At 40.9% G+C, this 26771-nt stretch overlaps 1 protein-coding gene across 4 annotated transcripts in view; it reads right to left on the reverse strand.

The window, feature by feature from the left end:
• Positions 1 to 26771, reverse strand: part of dip2a (disco-interacting protein 2 homolog A) — a gene marked incomplete at both ends in the record, with an annotated part of 73941 nt that overhangs the window by 4849 nt on the left and 42321 nt on the right. For 2 of the 4 annotated variants that reach the window (XM_083909051.1, XM_083909049.1), the window contains 31 exons: positions 327 to 497; positions 715 to 883; positions 983 to 1113; positions 1749 to 1858; positions 2124 to 2235; positions 2353 to 2474; positions 3181 to 3298; positions 3502 to 3582; positions 4134 to 4234; positions 4353 to 4554; positions 4944 to 5058; positions 5213 to 5340; positions 5725 to 5805; positions 5913 to 6049; positions 6658 to 6797; positions 7152 to 7266; positions 7368 to 7487; positions 8254 to 8347; positions 8499 to 8563; positions 9034 to 9136; positions 9277 to 9386; positions 9480 to 9603; positions 10469 to 10579; positions 10740 to 10831; positions 10946 to 11143; positions 12161 to 12280; positions 16272 to 16409; positions 17951 to 18214; positions 20947 to 21066; positions 21154 to 21273; positions 25145 to 25216. In XM_083909051.1, coding sequence (XP_083765177.1) covers positions 327 to 497; positions 715 to 883; positions 983 to 1113; positions 1749 to 1858; positions 2124 to 2235; positions 2353 to 2474; positions 3181 to 3298; positions 3502 to 3582; positions 4134 to 4234; positions 4353 to 4554; positions 4944 to 5058; positions 5213 to 5340; positions 5725 to 5805; positions 5913 to 6049; positions 6658 to 6797; positions 7152 to 7266; positions 7368 to 7487; positions 8254 to 8347; positions 8499 to 8563; positions 9034 to 9136; positions 9277 to 9386; positions 9480 to 9603; positions 10469 to 10579; positions 10740 to 10831; positions 10946 to 11143; positions 12161 to 12280; positions 16272 to 16409; positions 17951 to 18214; positions 20947 to 21066; positions 21154 to 21273; positions 25145 to 25216 — 3884 coding nt within the window. Of the gene's footprint in view, positions 1 to 326; positions 498 to 714; positions 884 to 982; positions 1114 to 1748; positions 1859 to 2123; positions 2236 to 2352; positions 2475 to 3180; positions 3299 to 3501; positions 3583 to 4124; positions 4235 to 4352; positions 4555 to 4943; positions 5059 to 5212; positions 5341 to 5724; positions 5806 to 5912; positions 6050 to 6657; positions 6798 to 7151; positions 7267 to 7367; positions 7488 to 8253; positions 8348 to 8498; positions 8564 to 9033; positions 9137 to 9276; positions 9387 to 9479; positions 9604 to 10468; positions 10580 to 10739; positions 10832 to 10945; positions 11144 to 12160; positions 12281 to 16271; positions 16410 to 17950; positions 18215 to 20946; positions 21067 to 21153; positions 21274 to 25144; positions 25217 to 26771 lie in introns of all 4 variants that reach the window. The other 2 variants (XM_083909050.1, XM_083909048.1) reach the window with 1 other exon arrangement.

A 26771-nucleotide genomic window follows, 5' to 3' on the forward strand; every position in this document is an offset into this window, starting at 1 on the left:
AATAAATAAAGATATATATATATAGATATACACACCACACACACACACACAACACGCATATTTATATATAAAGACTCACATGACACACGGCACACACACACACATACATAAAAGTCCCCAGGAAGTGGAGAAACACAGCAAAATACTGAACAGTCAGAGAAGGAAAAAGATGTGCATTGTTCAAAACTCACACATTTCTATATTTATCGTATGTGAACTGTTGGTTTAATAACCATGGACTGTGGAACTCTCCACCCGCCCGTCCTCCTCCTCTCCTTCTCTTTCTCCTCCTCATTCTCCTCTTCATCTCTACAACAGCTACTCACCTGCAGACATATCGCCACATTCACCCTGCACCCAAAGGTGGTGCTGACGGCTCGTGGTGAAAGCCCCAAGTCTTTGAAGATCTTTGAGAAGGACTGAGTAAGTGCTATGCGGGGCCGCTCCTCTGCTACCACCATGCACGTACGCACACAGGACAGGTTCACATTTCGCAACTGGAGAAAAAAAAAAGGTAATAAAGAGTAAATTGTGATAACGAGTAGAAACATCGACTAACTCATTAAACCACATTAATCACAGGAATAAAGTGTTTTGTTTCAATAATCACAGGACTGCAGCAACACTACCACAGGGGAAATGTGTAATTAAAGTAAAATCTTTAAATTGTGTGCACCCCCCCGTGAAAAACCATTATTCAGGATACAAACTTACCCGCAATGCTTCTGTTTGTGAACCCAGGCCCTTGGTGCACATCTCCATGACTGAATAGGAGCAGAAAGTGACTCGCACTTTGTACTGACTGACTGCGGCGAGCCAGAGAGATGCGTTGCTCTCCAGCTCCAGAGGGGGAACCAGGATGGACTGATGTCCCGAGTACACACTAAAACAGAAACAGAACATATTAGACACACACTCTTAAAGTCAAACAGTATTATGCTTGGATTTGAAATCATCCACTCGTTTCAGCGCTGCCGTTTACCTGCAGAGGCACCACAACGCAAAGCCGAGGCCGCAGTAGGGGTCAAGACAGATGGCAATCTGCCGGGAAGGGTAGAGCTCACACTGCAGCTTGATGGAGCGACACAAGGCACTGGTGGCAGCGTGAGACATCTACAAGAGATGATGTGTTACTAAGACACACGAGTTACCGAAACCAAAAATACTTATTTGTTGTCCAGTAAAACAAACTAGTCTTTGGATGTCCTCTAACTGTAGAATATGGACCTTAAAACATTTTTAATATAAAATGAACATTACATTCAAAGTTCATCCTCTCTGTATTTTTTGTCACCTGGTGACATTCCTGAGCTGCACACAGGAAGTGGTTAGTTTTATGTCAAGACAGATGGAGGCAAAAGCAAAATCGTACGAGCAAAGTGAGATGACTGACAACAGGTCAGAGTATGACTGAAAATGTTACAATGTGCCGACCACAATGTGGTTCTTCAGCTCCAAAAATTCAGCAATTTGACAGGATAAAAGCTTCCGGCCCCCACCCACCCCTGTGCTGCCAGTGTATACACACACAAACGCTCCATCAGACAGGCCTGGTAGTTTTGCCTGGCAGAGCATATTTTACTGTAGATGCAGAATAAATAACATTTCTGTTCACAATGACCTAAGAAAGTTAGGATAATATCATCAACAATAAAAATCGCCAAAAATGATGTGTAAACTTGAAATCAATGTTGTACAACCAGGAACAGGAAAAGCACTATTTGACTGATACATTTCCTTCAACATACTTTGACTCCTGCTAGGATGCCTGTTGTGGACACACTGAAGTCCAGGTAAGCTAACATCTCAGGGGTTGGGGGCTTGTACATCTGTGGACTCTTCTTTCTGGGGAGGTCATCTGGAAAAGAAGAACAGTGAGATGAGAAGAGTTTTAAGTGCAGTCAAAAAACAAAACAAAACATATAATTGGAAAGCAATGTGTTAAATAGTTAAAATTTAAGAGGATGATAAAAGAAGGAAAAGGAGTATGAATGAATAAAAAGACTGAAAACAAAAACAAACTATTTTAATATAAAAACAAGTTAAATCAAAATAGGAATCGATTAATCTTTAGACTTAATAAGACCGCATGAATGTGTTGCATGTGTGGGTGTGCATTTCACCTGTGTCCAGCACCATGGGCCAGCTCTTGACATCCACAGCAGCAGCAGCCTCTTTGGATTTCAGCAGCTTCATTATTGCTTGGGTGGTCAGGATGCACACCGACTTACTGACCTTTAACAAACAGATACTACATTATTACTACATATACAGTGTATTGTATGGTTTAGTTCTTGCAGTAGCTGTGGTGAGAGGAATACAAATAGCTTTCTGATGTAGGCCAGTAGTTACCTCAACAATCATCTTAACAGTGGGCAGGGTGGTGGCCAGGTTCTGGGGGTGTGGGGGTCTGACTGTGACCGGCACACAGCCAGCATACAGGCAGCCATAGAAGGTGGCAATAAGGTCAATTCCTGCAGAAAAAAACCCATTTATTTTTAAAGCAGCAAAAAAAAAAAAGAACAATCACCTCCTGGAATAACATTTGCAAGGGAGCAGGATCAGCAAAATCTTCATAACAATGGAAAAGTAGAAGATCTGCACACATTAAAACTCGTCCACTGACGTTTCAAGCACAAAAGCCTCTGCTTGAAATCTTCCCCTAATTTCACACTATATTTAAAAGGGACAACACACAGATTCTGTCTCCCTAGTGGTTCCTGTTTGCTCAGTGTCATAAAGATGCAGCAGTAGCTACATGCAGCTCTGAACACAGGTACTTTTCCTCAGAGTTGGCATTGTGTTGTGTCACTGAAACACTCCTGTGTGTGGATATCGGGTGAATGCTATTATTCTCATGCAGTTCTTGTCTCGTGAATCGATGTTTGTCTGAGACAACCCGTCCCAGTGGGCAAAAACAATAACATACTGTAGATTTCAGAACAAACACAGATGGTGTTGTTTTTCTATCACCATTACAATCAATGCAATTACTTTTAACATCATGATGATAAAAGCTTTATATGGAAAAGGTTGTTTCCACTTTTAAAATTATGTGCATTTTACTTAAATTATTAAATGGATATTCAGGCTTTACAATTAATAAAATAATGACTGTTGGTGGGTTATAATGTGTTTTAAATGTCAGGCAAGCAGCACAGTAGCTAAAGCACCTCTTACCTGGCGGGTAGACGAGTGCAACATGGTCTCCAGTGTTTAGGCGTCCCATCAAAGCTACAGCCACCCGCTCTGCGCGCTTGTGCAGCTGCAGACAGGAAGCTGTGCTAGCCACCGTGCCCTGAAGAACAAAAACGGAACAATTAAATGACACGCGTTCTAATGATGGACAGTCTTTTTCAGGGATAACGGGGTCAAGATAATTTTAACTATATAACTTTAAAGGCAAGGATGCATATTAAAAAGACAACAGCTTTTTATCATTAACATGGAGAGGTAGTACATTTTATCAGCATCACATGGTAAAGAACAAAGCAGAAGTACCTTGGCATTGAGAACAAGGAAGAGAGGATGGTCTGGAGTAGCCTGAGCTCGCCACTGTAGCACATCCTGTATGTAAAGGAACTACAGGAGAGAGACAAAAATACAGGTGTAATTATCAAGAATCACCCAGCAATATCTGACACACACAAAGACAGTGAACAGGCAACTTCCAAACAGGAACCATTAAGAAAGGGGAAGATGTAATATTCTTGTTCCTCATAGTTCTTGTTTGGTAACTGTCATAAAGATGCACAAGAGTTTCAAGACTTAAAAGGGACAAATATGCACTGAATGTGGAATCAGTTTTAACATTATAATGAAAAGTTTAAGGCAAAGATGTTTCCGATTTAATGTGATGGCATAGAGTTGATTGTGTATGGTGATGACATATGGTGTATTGTAAATAAATAACAGTGAAGCTGAGATGTAATGCGTGATAGTGAAGGAATCTGATTTACACAATACCGGCATTAATTTAGACTGATGTTGCCACGGAGGGGAAGTCAAAACCTCTCCATCAACTGTATGTGTTTCAGATTCCAGATTCTTATGGATTCTTACCTGTGTCTGCAGTGTATGTGTGGTGGTGGTGATGAGCGGATGAAATGAGGATGATCATCTACCTTACGTGCCTGGTCATTGTCCTCGAGTTGGGCCACATCTCTCCCACATGCTTGTGCTATCCTCTTGCCTGCCACCAGGTTTCCCACAATCATAGAAGCAGGACCAACTTCTGTGTAGAATAACCAAACAACCGGAAGTCATCAAACACATGACAGAGACCTTTCACAGTCTTGTTTTAAACATGATATTTCTAAACACGATCCATGCCAGGACATGTGATAGTCGACCTGGTTGTTTTTGTCTTGGCTTCGGCAGGTTGGTGACACAAGTGTGAGGGCACATAAGGACGTTGCAGGGGTGCAAGGCACCCTCCAGGAAACGCTGTTTGGTCTCAGATATATGGATGCCACCCAGAGGAGCCTTTGGAAGCGTGTTGGCAGGGACCAAAGCCAGACAGTACACCCCGACCTGGTGGATGCTGTCTATGGCCTGGAAGCAGACAGAAATGGAGAAGAAGAGTTGAAGTTAAAAAAAATTATGATATTCTGGCAACAGGACATACTGCCTTTAAAGACAAGGCTTCGAAAAAGTCCCTAACATCTGTAATATCAATGTGACAACAATAAAGGCAGCACACTGGTTGGCTTTATTCATTGTTTGCTTTAAAATGATCTCAGGGATGTTTCTGTGAGATGATTTTCATTTTGAACATAACACCAGTATTTTCCTTGGAGGTAAAAAAAAAAGAAGAAAAAAATCAATCTAAACTTGTGTAAGATTACGATGCAAGTGTACCTGATTTGAACTCACTAAAAAGAAAACATTCACGCCACAAGCACAGTCTATTAAATAGATGAGAGACAGAGATCAGCCAGTACCTGCAGGACACGGCTCATCCACTGGAAGCTGTCTTCCTCAGAAGCATCCGGCCTCTGCTCTGCCACAACAACGATCCTCTCGTCACGCAGCACAGACACGGAAAACACTGCTATTCTGAAACACAGGGCGTGAAATGACACTGTTACAACCAGACATTATTTCTGTCAGTCAAGCTGCTCACTTGCCAACGCTCTTTACTGTCAGTAGAAACAACAGTGCAACTAACTACAATGATGTATGGAGTGGTGTACTTTTTGATGTCTTTTACCTTCCCCTGTACACAAACTTCATGGGTTCCACTGCGAGAGCTGTGGCGACGACGTCGTCAGCGTTGTGTCTCCGCCCACTGACTACCATCAGCCCGTCCATCTTCCCCACAACAAACACCAGGCTGTCCTGATGATAAACACAATGTAAATATGGTTAGATGTGTATATTTATGTCACCAATTTGAAGGGTGCATTCATGTGATATATTTGAATAATAGACTGGAAAATGAAGTTCAGAAAAGTTGTTTACAAATGATCAACCTCTATGTCCATGAGCTGTCATGTTTTACAAGGGAAACAAAATCTCCTTTCAGCATTGGAATAAAACAAATTTCAAAATTGCCAACCAATAATCAACTAATCATTAGTTTTTACTTCACTTTATATGATCATATATTAGGTCGGCAGTTTAAAATTAAAAGCATAGACTATTAAGAAAAAAGATTGTCGTCTTTCTATTTAAAAAGTGAAGCCTCAGAAGTAGGACAGGCACAGCACAGGCGGAACTTACTGGTCCAATGAAGCCCAGCAGCGAGGTCCTGGTGAAGGATCGGTCACTGATGGGAACTCCAGACAATGTCACTGGGATGGTCTACGACAGGAAATACACATGGATGAATTGACATGTACATTCTTCTAAATAGATCAACGGCATATGTTGTAACACTGGAAAATAAATAACAGCAATGAAAGACTCACCTCAAATATGTTCTTGGTCATGCCTGGGAGGCCATAGTAAGCAACACCAGTGGTACCTGAGCTTATGCAGATTTCTCCAACCTCATCTGTCTGACAGAGATATGGTGTCCCCTCCACCCGCACCACACACACAAGAGCTGTAGAGACACAACAATAAATTTAACAGATCAGAAGAATGACATATAATTTAAAAGAAAAATATATTATTGTTCTTGGTTCTCATTCATCTCCCAACATATCATTCCTTATTTTTGTCAGTGAAGTGCTCCTGTTTTAAAGGCACAGTATGTAGCGTGGAATCATGGGAAATGTTGTGTGGTTGAGGTGGCATAATGTGCAGCAATGCTTTATTGGGAGTTTTCCTCAGAAGTTATGGCTGTCATATACAAATGTACACATTTGCTTTGTGATTTTATGAGACTAGTGTGTGTACGCTGTAAATGCTGTTGCTTGTTATGGTTCTCATTAAATGAAATTAAAATGTGTGTAAAGTCTCCCTGGCCATTTCATAATAGCAGAGACGGATTAAGTGGATGACATTAGTGTTGCCAGTTGTAGGTAAAATTTCAATGTGTTAACATTAAATTTCCCCTGAGCGGTAGAAATTTTTTGCCACATTCTACAAAATCTGATCAGGTTTTGGTTATTTTTTTCCCCTCTGTGCTATAAAAAGATTTCAGCACGTAATAAATGTTACTCATTAATGGCTGCAAATTGTTAATATATGGTACACAGTGTTCTGTACCTCCAGGCATGACCTGTCCCACATCCTGCACAGTAAGGACAGAGAGTTTCTCCTCTGTGTCCACACGGATCACACTGTGGCTCAGGCCACCCATAGACAGCACAGCCTTCCCTGGAGGAGGAACACCCATTTCTGGAGGCCTATAGAATACACAGTAATTAATTACACACATATGCACATTAATTTCAATCCTAGTTACAGCAGTAAAGAGAGACACATCTGATGAGAGTCAGTGAGATACAGATTGTGGAGCTTTATTACATCATTTTTAGACTCTCATATATCTGAAAATAAAAGGCATAGCCCTCCATATCTGAGCCCTGTGATCAGCAGAAAGCACTAAAATCCAGTATTTCTCTCTGTGATAACAAAGCACAAGTCTCCATCCTTTCCCTGCAGGATCCAGCTGATGTTGCAGGCGCAGTGTGATATAACAGCACAGTAAGCGATATCAGGTTACTTTGTTCTGGTGAAGCGCAGTAACGGCAGCTCACCTGCGGATGGCGACAGTCATAGCTTCAGAGGTACTGGCACATGGGCAGATCACCTCAGGTCGAAGCCCACGTGCCTGGAACACGTTGAGGAAAGCATCGCAGGAGGATATCGACCCTGTGGTGACAGATAGACACAAACACACACAGTTACAAGCAATAATACAAGCAGGCTATTCAATAAGGTTTTTTTAAAATTCGATCTGCAGGTGAACTCACATGGGTTGGCGCCGTCGGCTACAATCAGCATGCGCAATGAGCTCAGGCTGATGTCTCTCTGGTCTCTCTGAGCCAGCAGAGACCAGTGCATATCTCTCGATTTCACAACTGCTACCTGCGCTGTATCGGGGAGATAAAAACAAAGAGACAAGCTGACAATGGAATCATCCTGTCAACACCTCAGTCATAGATGACACACTCTGACAGCAAATAGTGGCACTTTACTCGGTTAACAACAGGTGACTCAGCAGAGCTATGGAAATGCATGTTCTGCAGACATCCTCTCCTCGACCTCCATGGTGATAATACAGCTAATCAGTGAGAATCATAACAGCAATTACAAAAGGACTCTCTGGAAGCTATTCTTGGACAGAGTGACTTATTGATTTATTGATTTATTTTGTTGTTAATGATGTTATTACTCTGTCTCTGTTTAGTCTGCATGAGCATAAATTATGTTACACTGATGAACACATAGACGCTATGTCCTTCATCTGAAAATGTGAGCTGTCAAGCAATACTATCAGCAATACAGACAGTGCAGGAAGGGTGATCGGAGGCAAGAACGATCTCTGAATCCCCACTTTTTCTGACTTGACATAAATCAGAGGGTTATGTGGAGCCGACAGGCTTAATCAGCATTGTGTGAACTCTTTAGACAACAGTTTGAATGAAATTGACTTTTGTTTATACATAAAAGGTAAACACTAAAACATGAACAGAATTTTGGGTAAGCGACCGCAATCAAAAATGCTACCAATACATTTACCTTGAGGTACAAACGACAATACATTACACATTACATTATTGTGCATTGAATGCATTTTCAAAGAGTTGAGATGGTAACGGCAAAGAAGAACGACTGCTAAATTGGGCAGAGTTTTACCTTTATAAGTGTGAACCTTCTGTATCCAGGAGAGTGGGTTGACTTTCATCAGGGAGTAAGGGATGCTGATCACATGCATCCTATTCATGACGCTCTGCATTACAAAGTTACAAACATCAAATTTGAGACGAGATGTTTCAGCCAAACAAGATTTCATTAGTTAGTTTATTTTTGTTTTAACTGAGTATATATTATATCTATTTCTAATTACTTAACTATTACCAATTAGTTTTATGAAAACTCACAGCAAGAACACCATGCCATAAACCTGCTTCCCTCTTGAAGTCCAGGACGTTGGTTATGGTCTCAGCTGAAAATCAAAAAACACATTTTGTCAAGGTTAGAGGGGTAAAAAGTGTTTGTGTGTTTAGCCAACAAATTTGGTGATAGTACAGACTTGAGTGAAGCAGCAGACTACGTTTCAGACACAGTCCTGGGGTTTTCTCTTGGGGCTGCTGGTGCAGTATTAATTTATTTGGAGCAAAACTGGGGCAATCCTGACCAAAGTCTGATCTAAACACCCTTGTGTGTATCAAACTAAACAGTAATCAAACTCAGTTTCACAAACAATACCATGTACACAGCTATGATTAAGAAAAAACTATGTGTATCATGAACAAATGTATTCTACATTTCTTCCTATTTCACCCCTGTGAACATTTGCTAACCTCACAGGCACAGTGTGTTTCTCCATATTGGAGAAATGAATAAATGATGGAGGAAGCACAGGGCACAACAAAGTGTGTGTACTTCAAAAATAAATGCAGAGTGTCCTCTCACCTTCAGTGTAGCCGCAGGCCTGTGTGAGGGCGTGACAGTGAGCCAGCATGGCTGAGTGCGACACTGTGATCCCCATGGTGCTCCCTTCCTTGCTGGTTTTATACTGGGCACAAGAAACACACAAAAACACGTGAAATAAAGACATGGTTTTTATGGAGGGAAAAGAAAGCAATAACTAGAAAGGCTTATAATATTAAAAATGTATCTTTGGTTTATTGGAAACATCAATAGCTCTACTCTTACCTCTATGTAGGCGATGTCATTACTGGCTTCGCGCATTGGAGGATGCCAATCTTTTGGAGGCTTCACAACATGTTTTCCATCTGTCACAAACCACAGCAACCGCGGCCAGCCTGCAGGGGCAGGGACATGAAACCAGTTCAAAGCAAGAGACAAAGACGGTCAAAAAAAAAAAAAAAATACAACAGGCTCCAAGAAGGGTGTACCTTTGAAAGTGGCTACCTCCCCAGTTTGTGCTTTGGGCAGGCCCTTCTGACAAGCATCAGTGGTCAGTGCCAATGTGACGCCGCAGCTGCCCAACAAAAAGCCAATCTGTTGACTTCCTGCATCCTGGGAGACCAAGATTAAAAAAAAACATACATTTATACTGAAAAACTGAGGCAATTAGTATCCGTCACAGTGATGATCTATTAAGAACAATACATTTGAACATGAAAGCTTAGAGAAACGATGCTCTGAGGGAATGTGGGAATTGTAACTGGGACAGCGAGAAGGACGAATGCATTTCATATCAAAGCAACAAAGGTAGTGGAGAAGGCAGAGAACGACAGCCAGTCACAATTAAAAACCTACTGCTGTGCATCAAAGTCCGGCTATAGCAGGAATCTGACACACACTCGCTCACGTTTGATTGGATGTGTATTAGGTTAGAACTAAGCTCATACTAGGCAAATCTATACTGTATGCAAATACAGTATGGGAGGACAAGTAAGAAAGAAAGAAAAGGGAATGAAATAGTGTTTGCCTCCAGAGAACAGCTGGTGTGTGATCTAATATTCACATCATATTACCAAACTCAAATCTCTTTAATTACAGCTCAGTGTCTGAGTTTGCTCATAAAGGACGAGCAAAAAGCCCTTAATATTCAGTCTGTGTATGTAACATGGACGAGTCTGTCAAGTTAAAGATGATTTATGTGCTAGAAAGAGCAATATACATGACGACATTGTAATTAGAATTTAAACGATCATGCTGCCTCAGTTATAGTTGTGAAACAAATCTGCCCTTTTTTTCTTTTTCATGACAAACTGATTATCAGGAATATAAGAACAAACCACGGATGTTCACATACTGGAGCACCAGAACTTTCACAATCTGTTATCCAGCAGGGGTCACTACTGTCTCTCCCTTGTTTTGTTGATGATTAGCAGTAAAATGTCCCAGGGGACACTTATTATTATTGTTTGGCCTTTACCTTTCTGGTCAGTGGCACCTCAATAGGCACAGGCACCAGCTCTGCCAGGAGACAGCCGTAGAAGGCAACCATGAACATCACCGGGTCGTTGTTAGGGAAAACAAGTGCAACCTACAGGTTATCACAGAAAAGTTTTTTTTTTTTTTTTTTAAAAGACAGATGCACAAATACTTAACATTTCCTTTGCAGCACAATCATTTAGGATGGTATTTGGTATATTTCTTTCATTTTCAACAGCACCTCATGAAAACAGCTTAGCATCATGACTTACTCTGTCTCCAGGCATTAGCAAAGGCTCATTTCTGGTGCTCAGCTTGTTGAGAAGAGTGTACGCCAGTTTCTGACAGCGGGTCCAGAGTTTACCTACAGGTATGAATATTAAGTGTCAAGCATCTCTTTTGAATTAACAATCCCTGACCCTCAGGTGAACATTCAAAACAAAAATGACTACGTGGTTTATTGTGAATCGACACCTACCATAGGTGAGTGTGTAGACGGGCTTGCCAGCATTGTCGAGTGCCGTCAGGCAGGGACTCTTGGGCTGCGTCGTACCCCACCGCTGTAAGGCTGCTGGCAACGAGGGAGGCCAATTGGTGACCACACCAAGAGACTCTCCTTCAAGGGGACTCATCAGCTGGCCCTCTGGTTTTGGCTGGTTGGGATCTGGCTGCTGGACTAAACACATGAGGAAGAGAGTGGGAAAAATTGTGTGGACATTTTTGTGCAACAAAGTAAAATAAGCTCTTTGTCTTAACGTGTCTATTCTTTGTTGAGTGATTTACATAGCAGTGGTAAATCTCAGCATCATATAACTCAGGGTAATGAGGGAAGTGTGGGACTGAAACACAATGAGATGGAAGTGATGGAAAAGGAAAGGCGAGAGGATAAATGGGTGAGCTGTTCTTATCAGTCTCAGTTTCCTAAGACACCAATGCCTGACAGACTTGGAGCTATGGCTTATTAAAAGGCACAGGTTTCTCTCTTTGATTTAATTCCTGTCTCCCATCTCTTTGTCACTATTCTCTCCTCAAACTTTCCTCAACTCTTGGATAAGTGGAATTCAGATGTGTCTGACTAAAATGGCATGATAGATACATCCCTGTCAAATAGAACACCTCTATTAAGAAAACATTGGGTTCGACCTGCTGCCATTTTAGCTTTGTGTGGTTTTCTGTTTACCACTGAGGCTTGCCATGTTACTGTTTCAGGGAGGCTTTTTAAGTCACCTGCTGGTGTATTACTATTCTTGTAGGTTTTCATTTTCAGTGTTTATTCAGCCTGGCAGAGTACCACCCAAAATCCATGATGGGCTGGTTGAAAGAGAGGAAATACTTGGGTAGGGCTGGTCGAATGTGAGTCTGTGTGTGTTTTCGGCACCCACTATTCCCTGACCGCTCCCTTGACACACCTGGTGGTCTCAACTCTGACAAGAGACAAAATAACAACCACTGATCTAAAAGCGCACTTTGACTGTTGATTTGGGAGGTGTGGTGCGGTTACTGCGACATTTTTATCTCAGGAGCAACAGGAATTTGATGAATGGCAAATACAAAAATGGAAAAAGTAGAAACTCAAAGCCATGACATTTTGTCAACCGATGCCCTTCAGTATACACCAAATAAAGAGCTATAATGTTTTATGTGATGTATTGATTTGATGATAAGAAATGTAATCATTTTCAAGTCAGCCTACCATCCAACAGCTCCTCAAAGTCATCCAAAAAGAACTCTCGCAGAGGCGGTCGCTTTGGTCTCTTCAGAGTGTTGAGCAGCTGCTGAATTTTAGAGGAGACGCGGCTGTTGACTGGAACACCTGCACAATGAGTGGAGGGGGGAGAAAATAAAAATAAAAAAGGTTGGGGCAAATGAATATTACAACACCAATGGGATATGGGAAATACAGACATGGAAAAGAACAACACAGGATGGAAATAATAATAAACGGAGCAAGTTGGAAAAGTGGAAATATGGACAGAAAGATTGAGAGAATGAAGGGGTAAGGTGAGGAAATGGATGAGGGGAGGACAGATACGGAAAGAGAAGAGGTCAGTGTGGTGTTCTAATGAGACAGCAAGCTGTCACTTACACTGTGGCAAGACAAGAAAACACTAGACAAGGTCCTCTTTAGCTACCTGGAAGTCAAAGGTCATAGGATATGCACTAGAATCATGAAAAGACCTGAAGAGGAGCAGCAACGCCTGCTGCCTGGCAAACAAGATGCCCTCTTAAGTGTAGGAGGCTAAAATAAACTGTTAAGTCGATGATTTATGTCATTTGGCATGTATGTATATATGCAACCAATAATTAATAAGCATCTTAACTTGTTGTAAAATGAAACAGAACTCACTTAAAAAGCACAAGTTACAAGATAATGACATTTGTAAAGATACAATTACTGTAGCGACAGTACAGACAGAGAAAATGAGAACAGACTTGAAATGAAAGAGGGGAGGAGATGCCCAGCTAAATTTCCCTCATATTTCAGACAGGGGCACATGTGTACTATAATAATCACTGGACATCATTTCCTCCATATGATTTCATTCTTAGTTGGAGGGGGGGTCGGGGGGATGGCTTGTGTCAGACATTCCAGACAGCCACAGGAGACGAAGGCCACAGCTGCATGAGGCTGGCCTGATATATCTCAGTGTAATAAGGCTGGTTCAGACAGACTGTGCCTGCTCGAGCTGGGACAGATGTAAAGGAGAGTAGACATGTGAGGCTCAGTCCAGCACTCGATGGGCTAATTAGAAAGTCCCAGACACACATGACAACATTCACTCACTCAAGGGCTTTAATCATTAATATCACAGCAAACCAGCAACGGTCTGACATAATGACTCAAATGAATGTTTCCATAATTTTCCACCTTCAGCAGTCAATCTGTGTTACAACGCTGAATCCAGTTAAATGTGAGCACAGTTTTCTCAACAACAACAGCATGTGCATAGCTTTCTATTAATCTGTATTTCCTTAAATTTAAATACAGTAAATCATATGAAAAACTAACCACAAAAGGTGTTAAGTCGTTTTTAAGAGTTTTTCCTCTGCATTTGTTGGGAACTATATTCAGCTCTTAATTCACTTGGGACAACTTGAGTACTTACTGAAGCAGAATATGAATGTTGGATTGAGTCTACACTGCAGCGCCCATTAATGTAAAAGAAAGAACATGAAACCCAATCCAAGAGCATGACTTCTCCAACAGTGGTGGTGTGACTAAAAAGTGTCACTTCAGCCTCAAGCTGAGCACAAGCAAATAATTGAGCTCTTGAAACACTTGGGGGAAAAAAAATGTACAAATTGCATGAATCACATAAGTGATGCATGGAAATGTGCAGACTTAGCTGAGATCTGGATGGTGTTACATCAGCATTGCAGGAAATAATGGTTTTAAGTCATACTTAAAACTCACACTGCGACTGTGTTCTTTGTTTGCCAATTTTGTGAATATTATTCAGGCAATATGTAACGCCTGATAGAGGAGGTTGAACTGGATGGAAAATGTGTCAAGACGTCATTTTCCAGAGCAAATAAGTGAAAATTGTGAAAATGCCTTTAAACGATGTCATGGACATGCTTTAACTCATACTCATGCAACCTCAGTGGAGGTAACTCATCTTTGCTAGAATAGAATAAGACATATCTGGGTTTGGATACACAGTAAAAACCTGAGAGAGGGGTTAGTTGACTGTTGTTGGTTTTTTTTACTGGCATTTGTTGACAGAATGAACAGCACATCATATCATTTGGCAGTATAGGGCACATTCTCCAAAAGAATCTCACACATACCACAAATACACAAATTGTCAGTATCTGAAATGAGACCAAAGCCACTGCTGTGTTGTGCGTCATTATTAAATCAGCAGCACCGGTAATGCAATGAAAGACACCACCGTGTTACTACAAGGATGACAGGCCGGTGTCAGCAGGAAACATAAACTGACACGTCTCAGTGCGAGTGAGCGAACGTGTATGAACAGCGTGCTAATTATTCACGAGTGAAAATGAGTAGTTACACCTGTCACCTTTAACACCGTCTGCGTCAATGTGATCGACGTGGAGCAGTTAGCTGAAGAGCCTGCGGACGGCAAAACCTTTGCAACACACTCAGCTGCACAAAAAAACGCACACATACAAGCAAAGTATAAATCAATGTTTTTTTAAACATGGTTCGAAGAAGTGCTACACCTGACAGTACAGGCAGCGGCAGAAACACAGGAATGCACAAACACAAATGCGCGCGCACACACACAGCAGAGTGCACATGTAGCCATAAAGTCAGAGGAACGGTTATAAATACCATCCGTTAAATTGAGGGATCCTTCACTCCACTCACAGCCTGGAGAAGAGACACATCAGGATGTCAATGAAACAGTCTGAACGTTGCATGTGTGTGTGTATCTACCTGCAGCCAGAGTGGACTTAGACCATAGACTGCATAGGTCTAAATAGGTAGGTATTATTTTTTACAGCTTTACGTGTAGGTCAACTAATGTATTGGCAGCAAAATCTGATGAGCAAGGATGGATGGCAGGAAGGTGATAGCTGAAGCAGTGGATATTATTTCCGAAGAACCTTTCAGCTCTGATGTTGAATGAATGCAGATGGTCAAGTAGCAGAAATACTTTGGCGCTTCTTTGAATGGATTAATCGACAATGCCAAAGCGCTGCAGTTACTGTAAAATGGAGGTGTTGTCTGATTACAAAGATTACTAATAACACTGCGAAACATCTATTCTGGAAACTTTACATAGTGCTGGGTATTTACTAGACAAAACAGTATTTAGGATGACTAAACTATGCATCTACTTCATTTTAAATGTTGTATTTTTGATTGTTATATACCAATAAAAAGGTAAAGCTCACATCCTTTCATTGCAGTAAACATAAATATTTTGATGGAATCTCGTGTGCTAATGCTCCATCTTCTTTTAAATCTTTAACACAGTAAATACTGAACCGAGGCTTGACTTTCAAAACTATATTAGAATCCAACAAAGGGTGTCGATAAGGTTTTCTACCATATCATAATAGCTTCAGCAAAAGCAAACAGCACAACAACATCTTGGATATTTAAACCTTCAGTACATGAGAAAGACTCATCTCTGCAAATAGCAAGCAACTCAGTTTTGGTGGAAAGACAAGGTGTGCACCAAATACCTGCTAATAACACTGTGGTCTGAGAGCTTTTTTTTCATCCATGGTTAATATTGCAAATAAAAAGAGAGCAAAGAGACAAAAAATATCAGAAATTAAGGTGGAGCTTGACTACTTTAACTAACTACTAATTAATGAACTATGTTGAGTTAAAAGCTGTCAGAGCCTCCACCTGTTGCCAGTAACTCAGAGTGTTTTTCCATCCTTCTCTACAGAGTGCTGTATGTTATGAACACTTTAACTGTTAATAAAGTAACATCTATCTATTAAAATTGTTAAACAAGCAATGAAAACTGTGACGTTTGGGATTTATTAGGGGATGGTGACAGTGACGAGATCAGGGGTCTGTAAGTTTGTTTGAAAATGATTTTTGGAAAAAGTGACAGTGTCTCAGAAAAACGTAGTTTAGGTTTAAAGTGGTATTATGTCCCCGTCTAAAGCATCATTATCTACTTGTTTGTATCATTAAGGAGATAAAACATTAATACAAAAATAGTGTGGATTTTCTTTGTTACCATGGTAACATAGGAGGGTCAGTCGGCAGCTTGGGCCAGTCTGACTAAGACAGAGGGACAGACAGTAAGGAAGAAAATGGAAAGGGAGGCAACTGTGTTTCTGAGTGTGGACGTTAGGAGGAAACTCACCATCTGCGGTCTCCATAACCTTGGTGTTGTAGTTGCAGCCACGGGAAATGCCTCGCACTGAGGCCACCTGGGGCCGATCTGCATGAATTGAGGATTGCTCCGACAGCCCTGTCACATCAGGGGGTGCTGAGTGGTTATCTGTGAGTGGGTGAGTGGGGTGTTGGGGGTTACAACGTCAAAAGCCAGGACTTCTTTATACTGCTGCAACTCTATGAAAATGAACTTTATAAGCTTGCAAATATTTGAGAGGCCATGAGTGTTTTTTGTTTTTGCTCCCCTTTGCTGCAGAAGAATCTTCAGTATTATAAATAGAAGTTCACCACTACGTGCCAGAATAAATGCAATAATGCTTGTATTGACCAGACTGGTTACTGCCTGTTAAAACCTCATCAAAGATGACACAGTGAAACCAACACCTCTGACGGAGTCAAACAAAAACCAGTATTACATTTGTAAAAACAGAAATCATGAGCTGCTCCGTGAGAACTCACATTTGGATTACATGGATCACTGGTTGCCGGCCGGTGAGGTGAATGATGGGTGAGGCAGAGAGTGACATTGGTGTAATATTAAATACTTATTTACAGATACACCCAGCACCATTTACTGCTGCTCAATGCTACCCCCATTCCGCACACAAAAATTGGACAAATCCACAGAAAGGGATGCCAATACCAACAACATTTACAGGCAGAAATGAACACACACACACACACACACACACACACACACACACACACACACACACACACACACACACACACACACACACACACACACACACACACACACACACACACACACACACACACACACACACACACACACACACACACACACACACACACACACACACACACACACACACACACACACACACACACACACACACACACAGCTGATGTTGCTGCTGCTCAGAGAGAGATCTAGTGAATGTCATTAACTTGCTTGTGACACTTGCATCCCAACATGGAATTCATGTGTTCGACGAGAGAGTGGCTGTGAGACCGCACACATGACTGATTGACGCAGAGAGGTCTAATTAGAGAGACGTAAATTAAAACACTGCCGCTTGTAATCCTTGTCTTTGCTCCATCGAGTGCTTTTGTGTACCTGGAGGGAGACAAGGCCTCAGCTCTAACGGACGTGTAGGAGACCACTGTTGGCTGCAATTAAACTGAAGTCATACAAAAAAGCCTAATAGACATAATACTGGTCTATGTGCTGAAATCAGTTATGTAACACAAAGAAAAAGTACAGAAATCTAACTGCAGAATCAGTTTTGTGTATACACATAAATGAAATAATTTCAATCCATGTAAGTAGCTAAGCAAGGAAATGCCTGCGAGATGGTTTAGAGACAGTATCAGAAAGTTATTTCACAGTGAAGGTCAGCCCAAAGAAACTGAAATCATCATGCACGACCATGTTATATGTAGTAAAAAAGAAAAGAGGAAACCTTAAAGTTTATAGTAATTCTAAAGTTCCTTCCTACTTCAGCTCCAAACCACAAAAGGTACAAGAAGATAAGTCTTATCAATGTTGATCAAAACCTATTTTGCTCAACATTACCTCTGTACACACTAGATGAGATCACTGCATTGACTGAAAAGGGAAAGGAACATATAGATGGGCTAGCCGATAATGTGATGGAGCGTGAGACGGCATGTGCCACTGACCTAGCTGGGTGTGTGCCATGAGGTCGGCCAGTGCAGTAGCTGTGGCGTTGGCGTTGAGGGCTGCATGGGCAGTGGTGTTGGTGACGGATCTCCCTCCCGGGTGGGATGAGGTGGATGACGCAGAGGATGAGGTGGACGAACCCTGGATGACACGATTAAACCAGTGCTCAACGGCTGCGTGGCCGTGGCCCTGGTAGGGCGTGGAGGTGGCCAGACGACCCTGCCGGCGTAGCGAGCCCTCATCTTCCGACGCTGAGGAAGTGTCTGTGTTTGACAGGTGAAGACAGGGTCAAAACAGTGGAAATGGGTTTGATTCCAGGAAGAAAAGAAGGCAGGATATAAATGATATGGCATTGATACGCTGATGATACATGGCTATATTTATATCAACAGGAGAAAGCCAGTGTGATGGTCAGGTGATGGAGAGGGACTTTTATAAGGCATGAGGGATGCCTCTTTTTTTTGCATGTTTTTGATATGAGACTGCATGCTAAATTTCCACATTCCACAGAGAAAAATATTTATAATATATGGTACAAACTACATACATGTCCACAATAAATATTGTGGATATTTGCTTTTGAATTAAAGAAAAAAAAGAGGAATGTAAGTTTCCCTCTGTCTTTGTGTGAAGGCATCTAAATGTAATCAAAACTGATACTGGTATTTGTGCAGAGCGGTGTTACGTCAAACATTTATGCAAGAAATACAAGCATACATTCAGTTCAAACGAAAAAAAAGAAAATGGCGAGAGGTCTGCCACCTATTACTGACTTGGACAGATCCCCAGTAACTGATAATTTTATAGTCTCTCCTGTGAGGAACACAGTTGGTCTTTCGTAAAAAAAAATAATCCAAAACAACAAGGCAAGGATCTTTTAAAAGGAACACATTCCACATCATCTGCCAAGCTCACAGAAATATCGGTTATCTCAACAGGATGACTGAAATTGAACAAAGAGTGGCTGGGCCTATAGAAAACCTAATGCAATGAAAAGGAACACTCGCGTTACGTGCAGATTTCAAAATCAACAAAAAATTTTTCATTTATCCCTCTCATTCATCATTTACAAAACAGTGTGTTTTGTCTCTGCAGCCCTGGAGAAAAGTACAAACAAATATGGCACTAAAGCTTCAGGGCATGAAATTCACACTGAAGCTTTACAAATGTGGGTCCACTGATGGGACCATTGAAAGAGGCATTGTAAAACAGAGACTAAGCTTCTTTTCATTTAACTATTGTCTTCTTGTGCTTAATCTTCATAGTAATCACTCGCATTTTGTAGTTAGAGGTGAAGTTCAAAAAAATATGAGACTACTGGACTCCCGAAGCTAAATCATGGCCTTGCAGAGGCTGTCAAAGGAAAGCTACAGGCGATTTGATTATAACAAGCTAAAATTGTCTCTACAACTCTACAACCAGCAGACTCATGGGGGTTATCTTACATTTAGAATTCTGTTTGTTATTCGACAGCCTCCGTCCAAGCTCTCTGAGTAACCTTGACAGAGACGGATGGTGAAGGGATGGGTCATGGAATCGTTTTTAAGTAGAAATTCAGAGGCGAAAAGAACGGTAAAGAAGCCAAGAGTAAAAAAAGAGGTTATTAGTCACAGTTATACAAGACGAAAATGTAAGTAAGAGTAAGTCAGGAAAAAGAAAGAAAGAAAGTGAAAGATGAGCTGGAGGATGGGAGGGGAATAAAAGTAAGTAACCAACCATATATGTATATATATATACTTTGTATATATATATATATATATATATATATATATATATATATATATATATATATATATATATATATGTACATATATGCATAAACAAAGATGTGCTCTATAGCAGTGAAAACTAGGTATGCTTACCATGTCCACCATCTTTGTTATATGTTTCTAGATCTCAGAGATAGTGTTGAATTATCTTACATAGCCTCAAGAAATTTAGCTGCCATTAACCTTGAAAAACAACACAGCCCAGATCATCCGTCACTGGTTTTGTGAGCTAAAAACTGTGCACTTTACCCTGACACAGTACAGCAGAACATTCTGACTGACTCAAAACAACCATGGGAGGGTCCCTACTTCTCCTGTTCAAATCCAGTTACTCACTCCTGTCTCCCCTTTACACACAAGGCACAATAAAAAAAAAAGCCACTGAGAGTTCTACTATCATACACAGATATCTCATTGTCTGATTGGAAATATCTGATTTATAATTTGGAAAAACATTTGGCCAAACATTTTTTAGCTTTCGTGCAAAGAGAAGCCATATAATTCTGCAAAATTACAAAAATGTAAGTCAACTGGCCCACACAATACAAACTGTTATAAAAGCAGGCAAAAGGTCGACATTTGGAGACTATGTTAAAAATCTGATTATGCATCCATTATGCAATTCATGTGGGAAGGTCTGCCTGGGAACATGACAGTGAGAACCAAGTCCTTTATAGTCACAAAGAATGGACACATTCATCACACTGCATATTTCTTTCCAGTTAAAAATGCTTGGCAACATCATCTCTGTTCAACGGACACAACAGAGAATCAGCATCCTGCACGCGGAAGCTCATGGGAGCACATGTAAACAAAACCTTATAGGCTGAGTGTGCACAGGATATCCTGTCTAATGATGTGTTTCCATTATGTACGGTTCAGTTTGGTACGGTACGGTTGCGTTTCAAATGAGATCTTTACTTGTTAGGTGGGGTGTGGTCTGTGCCCGACTGCCACGTAAGCGAGATACATAGCATGATGTCGTACGTGTGCGATGGCATCAATTGACAACATCGACATTCTGTCGCCCAATCAGCCGACTATCGTGGATTGAGCTCAGTCTGTACCATACCATTTTACCCGTACCCAAGCGAAGGTGCCAAACATGGAACGGTTTGGGCCGGTTATCTTGGTACTATCCCTGATGGAAGCGCAAAATAAATACCGTACCAAACCGAACCATTCCACTCAGTGGAAACTCGCCTTTAAAGGAAGATAGCTCTCACCTGGTGGGGTGCATGCCTCGACAGATGACTGAACTAGCACAGATCTTCTCTTAGACGGCATGGGCATCTTCCTCTCTTTGTACTTGGCCAAGGCTGCTTGGACGGCTTCTGTGTGCAAATCTGAAAAAAAACACAGAAATGTATTTTAGCAAACGGCACAAAAGAAGAATATTTTAAAAGTTTCGGTAGTTATGTACAAATCATTACCAGATCTGAAGCGTTCATCCCGGGTGTTGGCAGCTCTTGACTTATTGTGTTTGGAGCCTGGAATCACAGCTTGAGAGGACGCCTGGATTCTGTTGTCAATTTGCAGAGATGGATCTACACCTGCAGAGAGACCAGACCAGAACAGTTGGACCATAATTTATAGAAAAATAGAAAAGGCCTATGTTCCTCTACTGCCCACGAGCAGAAATATTAAAGCTCCAGTGCATATTTTACTCTGTTTGGTCTTTGTGAACAGAAACAATGTAACGTTGTCAGTTTACTGTGTCCTTCGCCTGAAAACAGGCTAAATCAAACAATACTATCAGGCATTTGTTTACACAGGGGTGGGTGGGGTCAGAAAGCATTTATGCTGAACGATTTCAGATTTTTTGGTAAGTAGAATTCACTTCAGAAGCTTCTTTGTGTCTTATTTTTCCAACCATACTCAATGCGTGAACTCAAAGTTGATGGAGTTTCAAGGTGGTTTGAATCTAATGGGTGTTTGTTTGAATTGAAGAGCTAAGCACTGCACTGATAATATCAGAATAACAAAGTGCAAGGCTGTTAAATATTGCGCTACCAGATCAGGTATACTCAAGCTTAATGGTAATCCCTTCTTAGGCTGCTTTATTCTTATACAGTAGCTTGGAGTTGAGAAAGTGTTCACATTAATTAATCCAGCCTGTCTCACAGCTTTCCAGCTCCCTTTAAGCTTTCCAAGGGAAGCAACTGCAAATTTTACAGACGTAACAGAAGAGAGATGATTAACCACCATACATGTCAAGATAACAACATCTTCCAACTGATGCCGTCCTCTGCAATTCATCCTTTTTGCTTAAGCAATCCTCATTCTTCATTAAGAAACTAATGGTTAGCATCAGAGGGGAAAGCCAGCATGACCACCTGAAGGAAAGTCATGGCTCTACAAGCAGTTTGCTTTTTGGCTTTAATTCTTTTTTTTTTTGTCTTTTCGTGGTGATGCATTTAAAGTGAGCTGGAAGAGTAAATGCTTGGGATGGACCCCAAAAGGAATTTGAATGACGCATCGTCCTGTTTCACAAAATAATGTAATATGCGTTCAAATTAGATTGATCTCATTTGAACGAACATCATTAAATTTCTACATGTAATACGAACAATCCAACAAAAGAAATGACTCACCCACTATGATTCTTTGTTGAGTAAAGACAGACCTCAACAGTTTATTTTAGGGAGCCTTGAAGGCCAACATCAGAGGGGATAAAAAAATCAGGATACTATGGCTAGATGTTATCATGATACAACAATTTCAAATCATTAGATTAATATAACTATCACGAGAAATGTCAGACAAATAAAGACCTAGTCCAGTGAATAATATCAAATCATGTTCATAGAGAGTGACTACATATTTTTACATCATCGTAACTGACTGGAACAGAACCAGTTCAGCTTACACTGAAATACTGAAATCATAGTCATAAAGAGTGACAGTAAAATGCGAGCAAGAGTGCCCAAATATTAAATACGTTAATTTTACAGATAAATATAACCAGGTTGTGGACAGTTTTGCAACATTCACTAACCTGTGACCAAGAGAACCACTCAGGAAGACTACAAAGTTCAGCTAAGTTCACATTCAGTCAGTTACAACCAGCAACTTGCTTGCTGGATGGCTAGTCGAACACCCGGCCAAACAGCCATCAGCCCACCCGGCTTTTCAGCAGCAGCTTAGAAGGGATCAGCGAGCTGCACACTGTCAGCAACTCTTAGTCAGCAGCTGCAAACAACATACTGCAAACCCTGAACAACATTTCAAATACTACACAACATGGTGGACAGCATGAGGACACTTAAGGACACGTAATACATCGAGTCTGACACACGAGGACACACACAGTAGATGCATCGATATAAGCTGGTCCTGGTACTGCTCTGACAGCCCAGAAACACAGCAGCCTTTCCTTGGATCCCGCTGGATTCAGGTCTATAAAACAAGCCAGGACATCTGACCTGGTTGCTGGGCAGAGCGTGCTTCAGAGACAAGCCACGCTGAGCCAATCAGAGGCACGCTCCGTCACAGCAGAAGCTGTTGTTGTTTCACAGTGAAATCCTGATGAATTTTCTGGTCCTGTTTCATGCCACTCTGTCTGCGTTTCTCACTCCTAGTAGACGGCAAATACACCTGGCCATTGACCAACATAAATAATCAGACCTGTTTAGTTGAATAACAAAAACAACTTCTTTGAGTGAAACTACATATGTGCTTAATATGAATGGAAAATCAATTTTAAAACTAGAAATGCACTCCATGACGACTGGGCACATCCTCCAAAATGTTTAATTGCACAATCAATATTTGACTTCCAAGCTCATGAAATGATTAATTCATTCATCTTCTACAGCTTTATCCTATCTATTCTCAAAACTGGTACCCACACACTGATTCTACTCTCTCAAAGATGTTAACAATCTGGCTCGACACACCTACTTCACAGCATTTGGCACATGTGCAGTCCTATGACAACATACATAACATAAGCCAGACATAAGACAGTTAAACAGATTAGAACATTTCAAATGGAGCTCAGCAGTCTATTGGACTCCTATTTCACCCACTCAGCTGTTGTTAACGCTAACCCACTGATTCACCGTGTTGGATGATGTGTCATTAAACAAAAACGCATCTATTCATTCTGCAGGAAGGACAGTCTGTGTCGTAGAGAATATCAAGCATCTCACCCACTTTGTGTTAGGATCCATCAATTAATGAATGACAGAAACAGCAGAATTCATGATGACAAGAGAGAAATGAAGCAAGAGAAAGACAGACAGGGAAGATGATTATCAACCCAAGCTAAATAACAGGCATGCTAACTCCAGTGGAAAGCCTCAAGTGTCCCGAACCAGAGTCTGGTTTCCACTCAGGCTTGTTGCTGTGATAGCAGGCCAAACCAAAGACTCACATGGACCCCAGATAAAGGACAGGGAAGCATGAAGCATACAGACAGCAATTCCACTATGGGAGTTACCACAAAACCACCTCATTGCTTGTAGTCTGCTCAAGGCTGAAGGGACTGACTGACTGACCGACCGACTGACTGCATGAAAAAAAAAACACTGAACTGATACATGAGTGAGTGAGTGCAGTCCCCTGTGCAGTCAACATAATAAGCAGCAACATATCGAATGGAAACTCTACGACCCCTGAAGTTCAAAGTTATTACTCTTTTAGTTAAACACACACACAACCTGAAGCTTTGTGAAATACATTGTCATTTATAAAGCATGACATCCTATCAATAAATCTGTATTTGCTTTTTTGTTTTTTTAATTTTTTCATTTCATTCTTATTTTATATAAAACAAACAAATAAATAAATAAATAAATTAGATTGAAAACAAACAACATAATATAAACACTAGACTAAGTAAATATATTAATAAGACATTTAAAAAGAGACAAATACAAATGACCTTAATTGTTTTTGTAAAAAAGAAAAAATCTCACACAAAGCGTCATAGCAGTAGCATAAACAACAACATGTGTCGAGACGGGGACTTGTGACACAAATATTCTTGCAGATGCATCCAGTATTCTATTGACAGTCTCCATTTTCATCGTCTTTCTCTTGATTGGTCATTCTCTATTTTAATTGTCAAACAGAGCGATGGCAATAATAACCAATAGTGGCAATTAAACTGACCTTAGCAGTCAATGACAAACCAGCAAGAACACCTCTTCAATCTAATTTTACATTTGTTTAGCTGCTTTTCTAAATTTTCTTAGTTTTGATCTCTTTCCTTTGCTCTTGTCGTCCATCCACTGTCTACCACTTAGCTGTAATACATTTATTAGCTCAGTAAAATATGCTACATGCAAATACAATACTTATATCATAGTTACCACAACTAACTTTGTAGATGATACATTTCCTTGTTCGTGCAAGGAGCAATGATTACAGGCATCCTGGTCAAATATTAACCTGTTCCCGCAGGCCTATATGCCTTACCTTGTATCTGTGGGATGTACGGTGCCAACAGCTTGCCTCTTTTCTTCTCATAGCCCTTCTGAGTGATGTCCCCTAAACAGACAGAGACAGAGGAATACAGAGAGAAAGGGGGGGAGACAGACGGAGAGATGAGTCATTAGCTCAGCTGTGCCGTGGTGTGTGTGTGTGTGTGTGCACGTGTCACACTGGCAGCCTGGTTACACTGGCACCATAAGGCACCAGAGGAGGGCGTTGGCAGTAGATAACCAAACTGGATGTTTCTCTCTGTCTCCCAAAAGAAACGCAGGAAGTGACATTGCAATTATGTCATATTAGCATTTAAAGTGCCACTTGATCGACATGACATTGCCGACACATTTCCACCGAATACTTGAACGACATCAGCGAGGCAAAAGGAATATAAATATAATTTGTCTGCTGTGCCTTGAAAATGTATGTCTCACAGGAATTTTTACCAGAGGTAAAAAACACTATTTCATCAGCATGAAGTGCAACCACCTGATATTTCACACTCCACACATAATTAGAAGGCAGTATGTTAGAAAATATGTGCATGTTACATGGAATATCACTGTATAAGCTATTCCAAACCTGGCAAACAAGAAAATCATTCAAATCATTTTCAAATTTAAATTGCATTTTGAAATAATGCAACTACAAAATTCCATAAGTTGCAATGAAATTATTTTATTTGATGATTTTTTCCAATGCAAACTTCAAACAACACCATGACTTGTCTTGAATTCCATCCATCCATCAACTACCACTTTATCCTTCACAGGAGGGTCACGAGGGGTGCTGTGTCAATCTTAGCTGACACTGGGCGATAGGTGGGGTACACCCTGGACAGTTCACCAGTCCATCACAGGGCCACATAAAGAGACAAACAGCCATTCACTCTCACAAATATGGTCAATTTAGAGTGTCCAATTTACCTAATCCCCATATTGCATGTTTTGGAAGCCAGAGAACCCGGAGAAACCCACGCACAATGAGGGAAAACACACAGACTCCATGCAGAAAGACCCTTGTTTCAACCAGGGCAAGAACCCTGGGTCTTCTTGCTGCAAAGGCAAGAGTGCTAACCACTACACCAACCGTGTAGCCCTTGTTGCCAAATCATTCACTCAAAATAAAAGTGGAGATTCAGACAGACGGACAGAAAAAGTTGAAGGTACTACGGCTGAGTAATATAACTGCTATAATAACGTGATTGAAACATGTTCCCCAACAGTCAAATTTAACTCAAACCTAAGACCCTAGCATTGCGCCTGGCATAGCTTACTTGTCACGTAAGTGGGGCAACAATTGATCAAAATTTTGAGGAACCCAAAAACCACTTATGTTGCACATCAATGTTTCCAGTATGTGTCTGAAACAAAAGAGACCATTATAATGCAGTGTCTTGTTACAACATAATTCTCCAACTAATGAAATTGTCAGCAAAAAACACTGGAACATTTATGTCTGCATGGGACAGGCTCAGGGCACAAAATTAGGTCACTGAATTTGGAGTGTTTGGGTTGATTTGAGGATTGTAAGAGACCGTGCTGTGGGCCAGTATGAGGCTGATGGGATGGAGGCTCCAATTTTGTCAACTCACTTAGGGACAACCTCTGGTATGTAC

The sequence above is a fragment of the Microchirus variegatus genome, assembly GCF_963457635.1.
Source record: "Microchirus variegatus genome assembly, chromosome: 22".
In the NCBI taxonomy this organism is placed as follows: Eukaryota; Metazoa; Chordata; class Actinopteri; order Pleuronectiformes; family Soleidae; genus Microchirus; species Microchirus variegatus.